The 16,200-nt window shown below is 37.8% G+C and overlaps 1 protein-coding gene across 3 annotated transcripts in view; it reads left to right on the top strand.

The window, feature by feature from the left end:
- The window catches only part of KLHL5 (kelch like family member 5), a 68,262-nt gene that overhangs the window by 46,274 nt on the left and 5,788 nt on the right, over positions 1–16,200 (top strand). For all 3 annotated transcript variants that reach the window (XM_069493989.1, XM_069493988.1, XM_069493986.1), the window contains 4 exons: positions 2,806–2,992; positions 8,998–9,222; positions 10,382–10,544; positions 14,854–15,066. In XM_069493989.1, coding sequence (XP_069350090.1) covers positions 2,806–2,992; positions 8,998–9,222; positions 10,382–10,544; positions 14,854–15,066 — 788 coding nt within the window. The remainder of the gene's footprint in view (positions 1–2,805; positions 2,993–8,997; positions 9,223–10,381; positions 10,545–14,853; positions 15,067–16,200) is intronic.

The following is a 16,200-nucleotide window of genomic DNA, read 5'->3' as shown; positions in this document are numbered from 1 at the left end:
TGTGCACTGTCTAGGGAATGGACACAATTGAAGCTCAGACTCGGGGGGATGGGGAGGCATGGACAATGTTTATAGCCTGATCTTTTGTACCCCCATAATGAGCTGAAAAACAAACAAACAAACAAAAGAAAAGTCCAAAAATAATAGACGTTGGCGTAGATGTGGAGAGAAAGGAAATCTTACACACTGTTGGTTGGACTACAAACTAGTGCAACTTCTATGGAAAATAGTATGGAGATTCCTCAAAGAGCTAAAAGTAGACCTACCATTTGACCCAGCAATCCCACTACTGGGTATTTACCCAAAGGAAGAAAAGTCATTTTTTCAAAAAGACGCTTGCACTAGAATGTTTATTGCAGCACGGTTCACAGTCAAAAAGATGTGGAATCAACCCAAGTGCCCATCAATTCATGAGTGATAAAATGTGGTATATGTATACCATGGAGTACTACTCAGCCATAAAAAATGAATTAATACGTTTTGCAACAATCTGGATGGAACTGGAGACCATCCTCCTAAGTGAAGTATCACAAGAATGGAAAAACAAACACCCCATGTACTCACTATTAAATTAGAACTAACCAGTCAGCACTCATGTGCACAGATGGAAGTAAAAGTCAGTGGAAATCATGCAGGTGGGGGATGGGGAGAGGAGGGAATGGAGGAAATCATACCTTACGGGTACAATGTACACTATCTGGGTGATGGGCACACTTGTAACTTTTATTCAAACAATACAAAAGCAATCCATGTAACCAACACATCTGTACCCCCATAATACTCTGAAATATAAAAATATATTTATATATGCACACACATGAAAATTAACAGCAAGGGGAGACTTACAATATCAGACAGAAAAATGCTATAAAGACACTGTAATAAAGTATAGTGTTAGAATAGGAATAGACAAAGAGATAGAATAGAATAACGAATCAAAAAACAGATCTCATATATCTTGAGATCTATTTATGAGACTGTAACATATGACCAAGGTTGAATTCAGCTGGAAATGGAGGTGATTATTTAATAAATGGTGCTGGTACAGAACTGGCTATTCACCTGAAAGAAAATAAAAATGCCCATTCACTCATACTCTGTTTAAAAATTAATTAAAAATAATTTCACATGGATCAGTGGCCTAAATGAAAGAAAGCAAGCAATAAAATCTTGCCAGCTAACCTAAGAGACTAAATCCAGAAACTGGAGCAAAAAGACTTTCTAACCAGGATGGGAAATTCAGAAGCTATGAAAAGAAAGATACATATTTGATAACCTAAAAGTGAAAACTGCCTGTATAGCAAAAGTATTATGAAACAATCTCAACAGACAAGTGATAAATCTAGAAAAATAAAGGATTAGTGTCATATATTATAAAGAACTCTTACTAATTTCCAATCAAAAGGTAAACAATAGAAAAAAGGAGGCAGACAAAGGGAGAAGAAAAATTACAATTGGCCAAAATATAAAAAAGATGCTTATGTTTACTCATCAGGAAAATTCAAATTAAAGGGAAAATGTGATCTCATTGGCAAAAATAAAAAGAGCTAAAACACTTATTCCTGGCATGAATGTTACACTCTCAGACATGGCTGATGGAAATGTGAATTGCTACGGTCTCTTTGGAAAGCAATCCGACATTTATCGTGTGTGGGGGAGCAGGGGTGTGACACCCCCCACACACACACTTCTTTTGACCTGCCTGGAGTCAATTCAATTCCTAAAAATCTATTCCATAAAGGTAAAATTGGTACATAAGGACTTCTGTACAAGACTTGTTTTCCATAGCAAAATAAAAAAAAGTGTGTATACATGTATGTATGTATCTGTGTATACATGTGTAGATGTATGAATGTATACACATACTGGAAACAAAATGAACATCTAAAATAAGGAAATGGCTGAAAAAAGTTAGTATATCTATATGCTGTGGAGTACTATTCAGTGATTAAAAGGAATAAATCAGAACTATTAATACATCTTTTCAGGAAGACTTGGAGGAATTTTCATGAGATACTGTTGAGTAAAAATGGTAAGATGCAGCAAAGCATATAATAAAACCATAAAGGAAAAAACTGTTTACCTATTACATATGTGTGTGTATATTCATATATATGAGAATTAGATCAGTAGAGGATTATATAAGTGTGGAGGAAGATATGAAAGGTGCATCCAAGGCTGTTTACAAGGCAGGGAGGGATGGTGGAGGGGGGAGGGTGGTGCAGTGCTGAGCACAAAGAGGCATGTGTAACCACATGTGTGCATTTATGTGTAATTAAATAGGATTCAGTGAAGCATAAGGGATTTTAATTTTTTTAGATAATAACCATTTGGAGTTCTTTGCCCCTTGAGATATTGGTAAGTTTTGTTTTTGCTTTTGCTATTTGAACGTTGTTTAGAGAAGTCAGATAAATGTAGTCTAATTAATCAACTCCCACTTATATTTATTCTTCAATTAAAATTATTTCTAATTTAAAAAGATGATTTATTTTAGAAAATCTGGAAATTATAGAAAAGTAGTAAAAAGATTATTTTCAAAGCACCAGTATTCCTACTGCCCAGAGATAAGCACTATAGTATTAATAATTAAGATTTTAGAGTATACCATGTATGCTCCTCAGTTTTGGTTTCCAATAAAATTTAAAATGTAAATCTTGTAAGTGTTGCATATTTTAGTTTAAAATATGTGCCCAGACTTGAATTTTTTAAAATATGAAATAATTTCCATTTAAGAACTATATCATTTATTCTTTTAACTTTATCATTTTCTTAGCTATTGATAGTATACTCGCTATTCTTTTCTAGTTCCTGGCAGACATGGAAAATAATGCACTTTTTCGGGATGATATAGAGTGTCAGAAACTCATTATGGAAGCAATGAAGTATCATTTATTACCAGAGAGACGACCCATGTTACAAAGTCCTCGGACAAAACCAAGGAAGTCAACTGTTGGCACATTATTTGCAGTTGGAGGAATGGATTCAACAAAAGGTATTGAATAATCTTTTATTTTGGGGGACAGAAAAAAAAGGAATTTTAATAAGTAATATATATGGCCAGAAAGTTATTTGGAGAAATGGCTGGTTGTAGGACAGGGGCAGAAAAAGTATAAGATAAGCCTAGGACCTCCTCTAGTGCCAGAAAATAAGGAATTACTCAAAGAATGATGGAAACAGGTCAAAAGACAGAGGAAGCAGTGTGTAGAGGCAACCACTGTCCGAATCTGGAATAATTTGAGCGTTGATATAAATCATGATAGTAAAAGATAATAACCTATTAAATGAATAAGTATCCATGAGTCCACACTGATACAAATAAAGAAGGGAGAAGAGAAAGCTCTTTCTTACAGTGGAGTGCCAACTAATAAATGTGGAAAGAAAAATGACATTAGAAAAATTACCATTTGGCAGCCATCATAATAATAACTGATTCAGTCAATAATCATCAATGGATGCTGAGACTAGTGGGCGATAGTCTGAGAACAGGATATTTAGTCTCCCAGCCACCTGTGTATTAGTTACAAAGAGTAAAATAGCATCTTCACAGCGGAGAAAACTGGCACCCAGTGCCTTTGCCGAAGGATCAAAGGTGATGTTGCCAGAAAGGAGGCTGAGCCGCAGCGCACCTGGCATGTTCTTGCCAAGTGCCAACCTCAGTTTAGTCACGAGGAAAAAAAGAAGCAAATTTAAGTTGAAAGCCATTCTAAGTAACTTGTCTGTAGTATTCAAAAACGTCAATATCGTGAAATACTAAAAAGATTCAGGAATTGTTCCAGATTACAGGAGACTAAGGAGACATGACAGCTAGTATAATGCATCATCTTGGATTGTCTTTTGCTCTAAAGGACGTAATTGAGACAAATGATAAAATCCAAATAAGGTCTATAGATAAGATAATAGCATTGTATAAATGTTAATTTCTGGGTTTTGAAGATTGTATTTTGGTTTTATAAAAGAATTTCTTATTTTGAGGAGGATACACTAAAGTTATTTAGGGGTGTAAGGGCATCATTTCTGCAGCTTACTCCTAAGCAGTTCAGGAAAAAAATACATGCATACGTACATATATATATGTGTACATACATACATAAAAAGAAAATGTAGTAAAACATAAACATTTGGTAAATGTGGATCAAAGGTATCTAAGAAATCCATTCTTACAACAGTTCTTGCTAACATTAAAAATAATAGCAACGAAACTATACATAGTGCTCACTGGGTGCCAGGTATTATGCTAGAAGCTTTGCTTGTATTCTCTCTCAGTACACATTGGTCTCTCCTTTCTCTGAATTCGTAGTACTAATAATCTGCAATTCCCTGACAGTACTTCTCTGACTTCTGCCTCTCTGATTTCAATTCATTCTCATTCTTCCCTCCCTGATCCTCCTATCCCAGCCCCACTGGCCTTCTCATTCTTCCAGCATGCCAAACATTTTATCCACATCAGGGATAGTGCATTAGCTGTTCCTCTCACTGCAACGCTCTGCCCCCATACTGAAGTGCCCGGCAGAATTTATTCACCAGGTCTCCTCGCAAGTGTCAACTTACCAAAGAGGCCTTCCGTGACCATTTAGTAGCAGCCTCTTGCCCACCACTTTCTAGCCTTTTTCCTGCCATGTTTTATCTCCTTACTCTGCATTATGTTTCTTCATAACACCTGATATGTTTGTTTATGGTCTATCTACCTCTTCCCCCAAAATAAGCTCCAGAAAAGCAAGGAGTTTGTTTTGTCCACTAATACATTCCCAGAGCCTAGTATAGTGCTTTATAGATAGACAAAATCCATAAGTAGTTGTTAAAAGAAGGAAGGTCATCTTTGCCATCTCTTGAATTAACTATATGACTAAAGCCCTTGATGTATTAATCACATTTAAAGGTTTCTCTCCGGCTGGGTGCGGTGGCTTACGCCTGTAATCCTAAGCACTCTGGGAGGCCGTGGCGGGGTGGATTGCTTGAGCTCAGGAGTTCGAGACCAGCCTGAGCAAGAGCAAGACCCCGTCTTTACCAAAAATAGAAAGAAATTATATGGACGACTAAATATATATATAGAAAAAATTAGCTGGGCATGGTGGTGCATGCCTGTAATCCCAGCTACTCAAGAGGCTGAGGCAAAAGGATCGCTTGAGCCCAGGAGTTGGAGGTTGCTGTGAGCTAGGCTGATGCCACGGCACTCTAGCCTGGGCAACAGAGTAAGACTCCATCTCAAAAAAAATAAATAAAGGTTTCTCTCCTATGTGACATCTTTAAGGAATATAAAATTATGTGCTCTAATGGAAAGTGTTGTATTGTTATTTAACTTTCAGGTTCATGTAAGCAAAGACTATAAGATCTCTATATATTAATATGTTTTATCCCACAGAACATACAATATAGTGCTATGTGTTTGTAGATGCTTAAATTCTTAGATATAGGCTTGATGGCTGAATTGCACAGAAATATATAAAATAAGATACCTGATTAGGGTTATAGTGTAAATATTTCAAACCGTGGTCCACATAATCTCCAAATGCTTATTATTAAGTATCTAGCATTTGCCTGGAACTGGTGCCAGGCTTTGTAGTCATTACAAACGCTCTTCATCCCCTCCATCTTTACCTCTCTTTTTCAAGGCTTTACCTGTTACCACTATATTGATCTACATTATACTCCCACAAGATATGAATCATTCTCATATTTCCAACTTGCATAAAATATCTATTTGATGTTTGGCTTTCACCTCAAACCTGGTGTGTCCAAATCTTCTCTGACCATGTCTCCCAGACTTGAGAACTTAGAATCATAGTTCAGTGGACATCAGCTCTGGCTCATTTAAAGTGATATGGAATTTGGTCAGGCACAGTGGCTCATGCCTGTTATCGTAGCACTCTGGAAGGCCGAGGCAGGAAGATCACCTGAGGTCAGGAGTTCAAGACCAGCCTTAGCAAGAGCAAGACCTCTCATCTCTACTAAAAATAGAAAAAATTAGCCAGGCAACTAAAAATAGAAACAAAAAATTAGCCGGGCATGGTGACAAACACCTGTCACTATGTAGTTCCAGTAGTCCCAGCTACTTGGGAGGCTGAAGCAGGAGGATTGCTTGAGTCTAGGAGATTGAGGTTGCTATGAGCTATGCTGATGCCACAGCACTCTACCCAGGGGTGACTGAGCGAGACTCTGTCTCTAAATAAATAAATAAACGGATAAGGAATTTATTGGAAAGCTATGGGAAAAGGACAGGAACTATTATACAGCCACTTCCCTGCTTCTTCACAATACCTGCTTCAGCTTTTAAGTCCTACAAGCATCCAGTTGATTAGCTTTAGGTCAGTTCTGGGCCCTAAACTTCCAGGGGCAAGGAAAATAATACCTATCTTTTCACTTTTCTGGGAGATGGGCTCCTGCCTCCCATCAAGGCTCATACAGTGGAAAATTACCCAAGCAGGGGAAGGGGACTAAACACTAAGCACCCAAATTAAACAATACTATCTGTCTTTCTCTCTTCTCATCCTTTCTCTCTTTCAAACCTTAAATTCTGACAATCACCGAGTCTTCCTTTAAATGGGTCTTATTTAATTCTTCCAAATTTCTACTGCCCACCTTCTAATTCCAGTTAGCCTCCTATCTGCCTACATATTTTAATCATGTTAATTTAGGGGAAATAGCATTCCTTATGTTGTTAATATGTGCCAGGCATTCTGCAAGCACTCGACCTATATTATTTCATTTCATTTTCGTAACAGCTCTAAGAGCTGAATGTTATTCTTGCTCTCTTTTATAAATGATGATACCAAAACTTAGAGAAGTAAAGTAATTTTCCCAGGATTACACAACTAATTAGTGATGGGATCAAGATTCAAACAGGCATTTTAACTTTGGACACAATACTCTCTGCTCCATTAACTCTTCAGTTAATATGCCATTACTCTGCTCAAAACCTCTAGCAATCTTCATTTCTTACTCCACAAGATGTAAATTCTTCATTCTGGCTTTCAAGACTTTCTGTAATCTGGCCCTTGCCGCTTGACCAACTTTATTTCTGAGTCTTTTCTTAATAACCGAATACTCAGACCTATCCTGTTCAAGCTACTTTCCCCAGCCTTAATTGATCTTGTTCTCAATATTTTATAAAGAAGAGCAATTTGTGTTAGTTAGATAGATGGTAGTCTGATCGATAGGCTCGTGGTCTCTTCATACATATGTTTAGTATAGGGCCCAACAAATAAACTAATGATGGTTCTAAATAGGTACTAAGAAAAATGTTAGACTATCTTTGTGCTTACTTTTTTAAAGGTTAATTCTTCAATACAAATTAGGAAAGTCCCAAGTTTTACATAGAATTTTACAATTACTAGGATTTTGTTATTTTTGGATATTTGGATTTTTAAAAAATATATATTTGAGACTATGTTTTAATATTTTATGTTTTAAGAATTATGTTGGAAATTAGCAAGAGAACTTTTAGTTACCAACTCATAAGGCTATGATACTGTTTAGTAAACTAGCTCTAAAATAAATAACTTAAAAAGAAAAGTATTCTTTGAATTCATTAGTGAGGAGACATTATTTGATGGAGGGAAGTTTTTATTTGATTTGACTTATATGATAGGAAGAAGAAGATTTTAAGATCATATTTAGAGTGATCAATCAACTATACTATTACGTTAAATAGTCTAAGCATATGAGCAAAATCTCACTATAGCTAAAAATTATAAATAAAGATTATTCAAATTCAAAAATTTTTTAACAGCTGCTGTGTGCAAGGTGCTCTATTTGGTGCTGTGAAGAATACAGAGGTGGAAAAAGATTTGGTATCTATCCCAAATAACTTAGAATTTTGTGGGGTAAATAAAAAATAAAAACTACAACATGTGAGAAAATATCTATACATATAACAAAACTATTTCTAAATTTTAGGAGATTATCAGTAGTGTCAGTGCTCTGATGACCTAATTGTAACAAATACTTTAGAATAAATGTTTGTCGTGACCGTGACCCTGTAAGGTGAGCACTGAAGCTTAGGAGAGAAATGTGGACTCAACTCGAACTCTTCACAATTGAGGGCTGGGTTTTTAGAGGCGAGGTGTTTTGTTTTGTTATGAAACCTCATAGGTCTCACCTCACAAAGAGTACAAAAGTTCTGGAATTCTTAAAAAGAAAAGATACGCCATCAGGAAGCAAGTCCCCAAACTTCCTGCATTCCTAGTTGCCAGGGCACGTAATCTGTACTTAGCCCTTGTCCTTCCTTATGGCCACAGGACGTGTCCGCCTGCCTTCCCCTCCCATGCCTGTGCTCTGCACCCCGTGCTTCCCTGCCTCCCCGGGACCCGGAAACTATGAATTAGGATCCCTCTCATCTCCTGTATTTTCACTTCTTTCCTCTCAACTAGATCCTTGCCATTAGAATTCATACAAACTCAAGGTTTTCCAATTTTAAAAGCAAAACAAAACTGGCCTCAATCTACTTAGTAATTTCTATCTATCTCCTCACATTTGCAGTCATACTGACTTCTCAGAAGAATCCTCTCTGTTCCCAATCCACTGTCTCCATGTCCTCACTTCCCAGTCATGCCTCAACCACGCAAACAAGGAACTTCTCCCTAAAGTCATCAGTGACCTCCGTGTAGCTAAATCCAGTAATGGCTTTTAGTCTTCATCTAACTTGACCCTCTCAGTGGCACCTGACGCTGCTGGCAGGCCCACCTGCAATACACTTTCTTCCTTTGCTTCCATGACACTAAACTACCCTGTTTTTCTTCCCACTTCTGGATGCTGCTTCTCAGCTGCCTTTGACAAATAATCCTTGACCACTTGACCTTTTCATACCGGGGCCTGCTGTACGCCCTGGAGCGTAGCGGGAGATGAGGTCACAGATGTAGGTAGGGGCTTTATGGCATATAATAAAAGTATTGTTGTGAATGCTAATAATATTAGACTTGTATATGTATTTAATATAATTTCATAAAATAGTCAATCATGGTGGAATTTTTATTTGCATAACTTCTATCTGTTACTATTAAGGAGCAACAAGCATTGAAAAGTATGACCTCCGCACAAATATGTGGACCCCTGTGGCGAATATGAACGGGAGGAGGCTGCAGTTCGGTGTCGCGGTGTTAGATGACAAGCTGTACGTGGTGGGGGGCAGAGACGGGCTGAAGACTTTGAATACCGTGGAGTGCTACAACCCCAAAACGAAAACCTGGAGTGTGATGCCGCCGATGTCCACACACAGGCATGGCCTTGGTAAGCGCAGCTCTGCAGACTCACGCAAAGTGCTGCACGTCACACAACCACAGCACTTGCCATTCTGCGCCGGGAGGCGGCGGCCGGCGTGGCTGCCGCTGCGTCGGCGCCGCTCGTCGCTGAGCGTTCCTCACACACGGCCTGTGACGCTTCACTCCGCTCCTCACGCACGCACGCGCGGCCTGGCCCGCCTCGCTCCGCTCCTCACGCACGCACGCGCGGCCTGGCCCGCCTCGCTCCGCTCCTCACGCACGCACGCGCGGCCTGGCCCGCTTCACTCCGCTCCTCACGCACGCACGCACGCACGCGCGGCCTGGTCCGCCTCGCTCCGCTCCTCACGCACGCACGCACGCGCGGCCTGGTCCGCCTCGCTCCGCTCCTCACGCACGCACGCACGCGCGGCCTGGTCCGCCTCGCTCCGCTCCTCACGCACGCACGCGCGGCCTGGCCCGCCTCGCTCCGCTCCTCACGCACGCACGCGCGGCCTGTCATGCCTCACTCTGCTCCGCTTGTTTGTTAGCACTGCCAACACCTGAAATGTATTTGTGTCTGTTTCCTGACTAAAATGCAAGGTCCATGAGGTCACAGCCCGTACCCGTTCTGTTCTGTGGAGTGCCTGGCACTTACAGACTCAGTGGGTATTTGCTGAATTAATTAACGGGTGAAGCTGGCTTAACCCCCTGGTGGTGAGTCGCACCAACAGATCACACGTTATTGGTCTGCTTCGTCACCAGGGAGCCAGACCAGCTTCATTTGTTAATTTAGTCAACAAATATCAAATCTAACTATAGTAAAATCTCAAGAATTTGAATTAATAGGGGGGAAGGAATAAAAATGCTTTTTCAAATATATCATAAATCCAAATTATTGAAAAATGCTTTAAATAGTGGCAATGTATGCATCTGGTGTAGTTTTAAAATAACTTCCCACTGTTGTACCTTAAAATACTGCCTCTGAAACTTTTAAGGCCAGAACTGCAGTGCTGTTTCCACCCCACCCACCCACTAAGAAAAGCAGTGAGGAAGCCAAATATCTATATCATAAACTTTTGCTTGGTTTAATTTGTATGTTTAAGGCTATTCTACTCATATTTCAGTTAAAATGTGATAAGACTTAGCAGCAAATCTTAAGTCATCCCTTCTTTCCTGTCTCCTCTTAGGTGTGGCCGTACTGGAAGGTCCCATGTATGCCGTGGGGGGACACGATGGCTGGAGCTATCTGAACACAGTAGAAAGATGGGACCCTCAGGCTCGCCAGTGGAATTTTGTTGCCACTATGTCCACCCCCAGGAGCACAGTAGGTGTGGCAGTACTGAGTGGAAAGTAAGGAAATCTTTAAAGTTTCATTTAAAATGCAGTATACCAAATTTATCAAGCTATATCATTTCCAACTTAAAGATACACATTGAGAAATACTTTGAGTGATTTGAAGAAACTTAAAAAATTATGCCTCTAGGCCAGGCACGATGGCTCACGCCTATAATCCTAGCACTTGGGAGGCTGAGGCGGGTGGATTGTTTGAGCTCAGGAGTTTGAGACCAGCCTGAGCAAGAGCGAGACCCTGTCTCTACTAAAAATAGAAGGAAATTAGCTGGACAACTAAAAATATGTAGAAAAAAGTTAGCCAGGCGTGGTGGCGCATGCCTGTAGTTCCAACTACTCGGGAGGCTGAGGCAGGAGGATCGCTTGAGCCCAGAAGTTTGAGGCTGCAGTGAGCTACGATGAGGCCACTGCACTCTACCTGGAGTGACAGACTCTGTCTCAAAAAAAAAAAAAAAAAATTATTTGTAGAATTGTGTTATTATTAAAAGAAAAATGATAAAATATTAGTGAAATTTTTTGTATTTTATGACTTAAGTTCTTATTTCCTCAGGACCTATTAGTTATGTTCTACTTTTTGTTGTTTTAGCACTATTACAAGTGACAATATAGATAAAGGGAAATCATATTTTAGATGTATCTGATCGCATACTCCTCCCCTCATTTTTTTTAGCTAAAGAAATAACTTCAAAATTCACCACTATTTATCTTTCCTAACTCTTTGATAAAAGAATCAGCCATCCAAGAATCTAGTAAATGAGAAAAAAGAAAGAAAACAAAACAGTATCTTCTCGGTTTTGATTCTTTGGTTTGTTCAGTGGTGTATTTCTTAGCCTTTATTTCTAATAGAAGACAAAAGAATAACTTCGCTAAAACCTGATTTCCTGACCTACTATATGGACTTGTAGGCACAGAAATATCTGACTTTCTTACCTTTTCTTGCCCTGTAATGAGAAATAAATGTTTCAGTCTTTAACTTACCTAAAGTACTTTCAGTATAATTCTGGATAGCCCAATAATCATACCAGAAGGTAAGGCTCTCTAATCTACTAAATATTAAGACATTTAATTTGAAAATATAGTATATCTACAGTATCTGCAATAAATAGAAACTATGTTGTTAGTTGAAAACAATTATGCAATTGATTGGAAAAAATTAATGATGCATCTTGTCTGCACCATTGCTTTGTGATTTAGAACAAGTCATTTCTCTGTGCCTCACTTTTTTAATCTATAAAATAAAAGGCCTAGATTAACTACAGGTTTTTTTGTTATTTTAACTTTACAGTATTCGCTGAAGCAAAATATGGTTGTTTCTTTAGGGAAAAACTATTCTATGTTTTCTGAGTTCAATTGTTCAGGCTACCTTTAAGCTACTGGCTGGCAAATATTTTTAACAGTAGAATCTCTTTCAAGTGAAATCTTACCAAAAACCAAATCAATATTTAAGGCAAATAGAAGTTCAAGTTTATTCTAAACTTATTTTAAATTTATTATAAGCTTGTTTATAATATTTACTTGTTATAAAAATCAATTGTAGAATAAGTCTGTTTTCAAGAACACCTAGCTTATTTCTATGTTTTGTTTTGATTGTCCAATATGAAAAAAATCCTGATTCACAGATAAAAGGCTGAAATGGTAACAGTTGTTTTAACTACTAGAGCAATTTAATTGGAATCTGAGGAAACTCTTCTGTTAAATTGCCCAAGTAGTTTTAAAAGTAGTAAGAAATCTTTTTCTAATTTGAATCTCAACAATATCTACCAACTACTTGCATTCTTGATCATAATTTTAAAGTTGGGCAAGATCTAAATCTTATTTTTATTAATAAATATATATAATACTATCACACATTGACATAATATTTCTCTTTTTATTGTAATAGATACTGCTATGGGGAAGAGAGACGAGTTCTGAGTCTTGCATGGCATTTAATTGAGCCAGGTGATATTTTAAAAAATTAAAAATACTTTCAAAAACTTGAATTTCAAATGAACCATTTTTGAGACCCTCTCAAATAGAATCCTCTTCTTAGAACACAATTTGAAAATCATTACTTGAGATAATGATTCTTCAGGAAGTGTTACCAGTACATTTTAATCCTTAGTATTAGCTCAGTATAAATGTTGTTTGTACACTTAAGATCTCCTAAAACTGCTATTTTCTAAAAGAACACAAATAGAGACAAAATTAACTTTTCTCCCTAAATGGTTATACCATGCTTACCACACGATAGGCACTGTGGTACTTTAAATTTAGTTATCAATAATCCTATGTACGAGGTAGGGCTTATGAGGTGATAAAATTCAGACGGAGGCTAAATAACTTGTCTCTAATCACAGTTAGTAAGTGATAGAACCAAGATTCAGACCCAGAGAATCTGATTCTAGAGTTCATGCTCTGAATCACCATACTATACCGTTTTTCATCATGAAGACCCGTGAATTCACTGTTAAGAGGGTAGGATGCCTTGAAGCCTATCGTGTGTGTGCGCACACATATGCCATATGTGAATTATTTGTAATTACTGATATCCCTTAATTATTGAAGCCTTCTAATATTCTGTGATTCTTATTCAGATAACTATTCTACCAAGTATTAATTAAAGATGAGAATAGTTTAATATTAAGAACAGTAATACAAATAAGTAGTTTTTAAGAGATAAAAAATTTTAACAGATAAAGGTTTCAAATAAATTTCGGTAACAAGTAAAAGTTTCAAAAAACTTAATACAGTTTAGGTCTAGAACAAGATATTGCTATAACCGTATGTTGCTGTTTAAGACATGGTCATCTTATTGTTTAAGAACCAGTTTGAGTGACATAGTAGCATACTTTAAGTATGAAACCTGTCTTTGAAATATGTAAATTTATCCAAATATAAATACTTAGAGTTTTAATGGGCAGAAATTTGGTATAGTTCAAATATTTTTTCTTGAGAAACAATCAAAAAATATTTAAATTTAATATTTAAATATTAGGCATCGGTAAATTCAAAATGTGTGATCTTTGGACAGGTAATGAAGTAAATCTACTGTTTCAAAAATTAATAGAAAAAATATCTATAAAGAGCTTCCCAAATGAATAGTAAGCACAGAAGATTTTGTGCTTAATAAAAAGTATTATATCCAAATATTTTAAATATATTTTAGGTTCAGAGTAAAAGACTATTTTAAAATAGTGCAGCATATTGATTGATAATGAATTTAAATTTATCTAGGCAACTTTTAGGTCATTCACATATCATATTTAATTTAGGTACCTTAAATCCTTTTCTACAGTAACTTAAATTAATGAAGGACCACTGTTCATACATAATAAATATTAATTTTTATGCCATTGGTTTAAGCTTAACTTTTATTCTTCTATTTTACTGTTACAAGCACATTCCAGATGACTATTGACTATACAACTGCTCATTAATACAACTATGTGTTCTGATTCTGCTTATTACTGGGTGACCCTCTGCAAGTTTCTTAATCTCAGTGAACCCCTGTTTCTTCACCTGTTAAACAGGGATACAAATGGTTTCTCGTAGCGTCATTATGATGATTAAATTAGTGCATGTAAAGTGCCTAGCCTATGGTAAGCACTCAGAGAAGGTTAGTTTCTTTCCTTTGTAACTAAGTCCTATCTTAGCCATTTAAAAAAAACAAGTCATGGTATATTTATACACCATATTTTATATATTCTAAGACTTTTTTTTTTTTGAGACAGTGTTGCTCTGTCACCCACAGTAGAGTGACATGGCACAATCATAGCTCACTGTGATCTCAAAGTCCGAGACTCAAATGAGCCTCCAGCCTTGGCCTCCCAGGTAACTGGGACTAGAGGCATGCAGTACTATGCCTGTCTAATTTTTTTATTTTTGTAGAGACAGGGTCTCACTATGTTGTCCCGGCTGGTCTCGAACTTCTGACCTCAAGCAATCCTCCTACCTCAGGCTCCCAAAGTGCTGGGATTACAGGCATGAGCCACTGTACCCAGCCCTAAGACACATTTTAACATCTCTAGAATTGCAGTGCATCTTGCAGTCAGTGGTACCTTATCAAACATATAGCAGCTGTGAATTAGTTGTCATTGCCTTCATGTGCAGTTTATGTTTTTCATTTATACACAGAGTGATATATGATATATACATGTGTCATTTAATTGGGAGAATATCTTCTTTCTTAATGGCACATATAATTGACAGTGTGTCTTATAATTGATGACACCTTAAATGCAATGAAATACCATAAGAACAGCCTCTTTGTCCTAAGTGTAGTAACAGCACAATTTCTTATTTATCATTTCGTTTGTTCTTTTTATAGGCTCTATGCAGTTGGTGGTCGTGATGGGAGTTCTTGTCTCAAATCAGTAGAATGTTTTGATCCTCATACTAATAAATGGACACTGTGTGCACAGATGTCAAAAAGGAGAGGTGGTGTCGGAGTGACCACCTGGAACGGCTTGCTGTACGCTATTGGAGGACACGATGCCCCCGCATCCAACTTGACTTCCCGACTCTCAGACTGTGTGGAGAGGTAACTTTCTGTGAAGGAAAACTACAACAAAAACACCCGAATATAAATCTCTGTTGCTTCCAGACTAATTAATAGCTCTTCACTGAGCTATGCATGCAAGGCATTCACTGCATGCAAGGCAGCTCTCCAGGAGCTCTGTAAACGCTGGCTGTCGGCTCTGGCCGGCTCTCCTCTGTCTCCCAGCAGCCCACTCAGATTCTTCTCTCATCATGTCACTGCCCGCTTACTTAAACTGGACCTTATAATTGACTGCATAATTTATTAATTAAGTTGTATGGCAAACATTTATTGTGCACCTGCTGTATACTGGACATTGCACCTAATAAGAAAAGGAGCTTGATGGATTTCAGACAAAATGACTTAGGGGCCATAGGCTAAATAAGTGAAAAGGATAGGGACATTTCTGATACCTTTTGATATAAAATGAAATAATATAAAATAATAAAACAAAAGGCTAATGATAAGCCTTAAAAGTTGAAACAAGTCATCCAAACTGGCCTCATGAAACTGAAGTATGAGGCCAGGTAGAGAGCCTTATTAGCCTTATTAGCGGTGGAAGATTTGGATGGTAGGTCAGGTTCCCACCTATTGTGTTCAATCAGTGCAAGGAATGGAGAGAATTGAGTGGATTTAAGAGGCACAATCAATGGTAGCTTGTCTGAACATTCCAAAGTGCAAAGGAATGTGGCTCTTCGGGAAACTGAAAGGCAGCCATTACGGCTGGAGAACAAAGAGGGCTGGAGAGAGTGGCAGGAAAGGAGGCAGAGCGGGTGGGGTGGGGCAGGTCATGAGTCTCGAGGAATTAGGAAGGATTTGGGTTTATAAAGAGGAATAGGGAGTTAATGAGTGTGTGTGTGTGCACGGGCGTGTGCATGTGTTGGGCATGATCAGATTTTTTTAAGATTAGTGTGATATATTTAATAAGTTGTAAATGACTACAAAAAGGATAAAAAGTAAAATTAAGGTTTGTTGCTAATGAGTGCTGTCTTAGTCTTTTCCTATTGCTATAACAGAATATCTAAGACTGGGTAATTTACGAAGAAAGGGAAGTTCAAGTTTGGGTGGCCCCATCTGGCAGCTTCTGGTGAGGGCCTCTTGCTGTGTCATAACATGGTGGAGAAAGGGAAGGGAAGG

Source organism: Eulemur rufifrons, chromosome 19 (assembly GCF_041146395.1).
Source record: "Eulemur rufifrons isolate Redbay chromosome 19, OSU_ERuf_1, whole genome shotgun sequence".
NCBI classification, from domain to species: Eukaryota; Metazoa; Chordata; class Mammalia; order Primates; family Lemuridae; genus Eulemur; species Eulemur rufifrons.
Note: the sequence above shows the minus strand (reverse complement) of the source record. Positions and strands in the feature narration are given on the sequence as shown.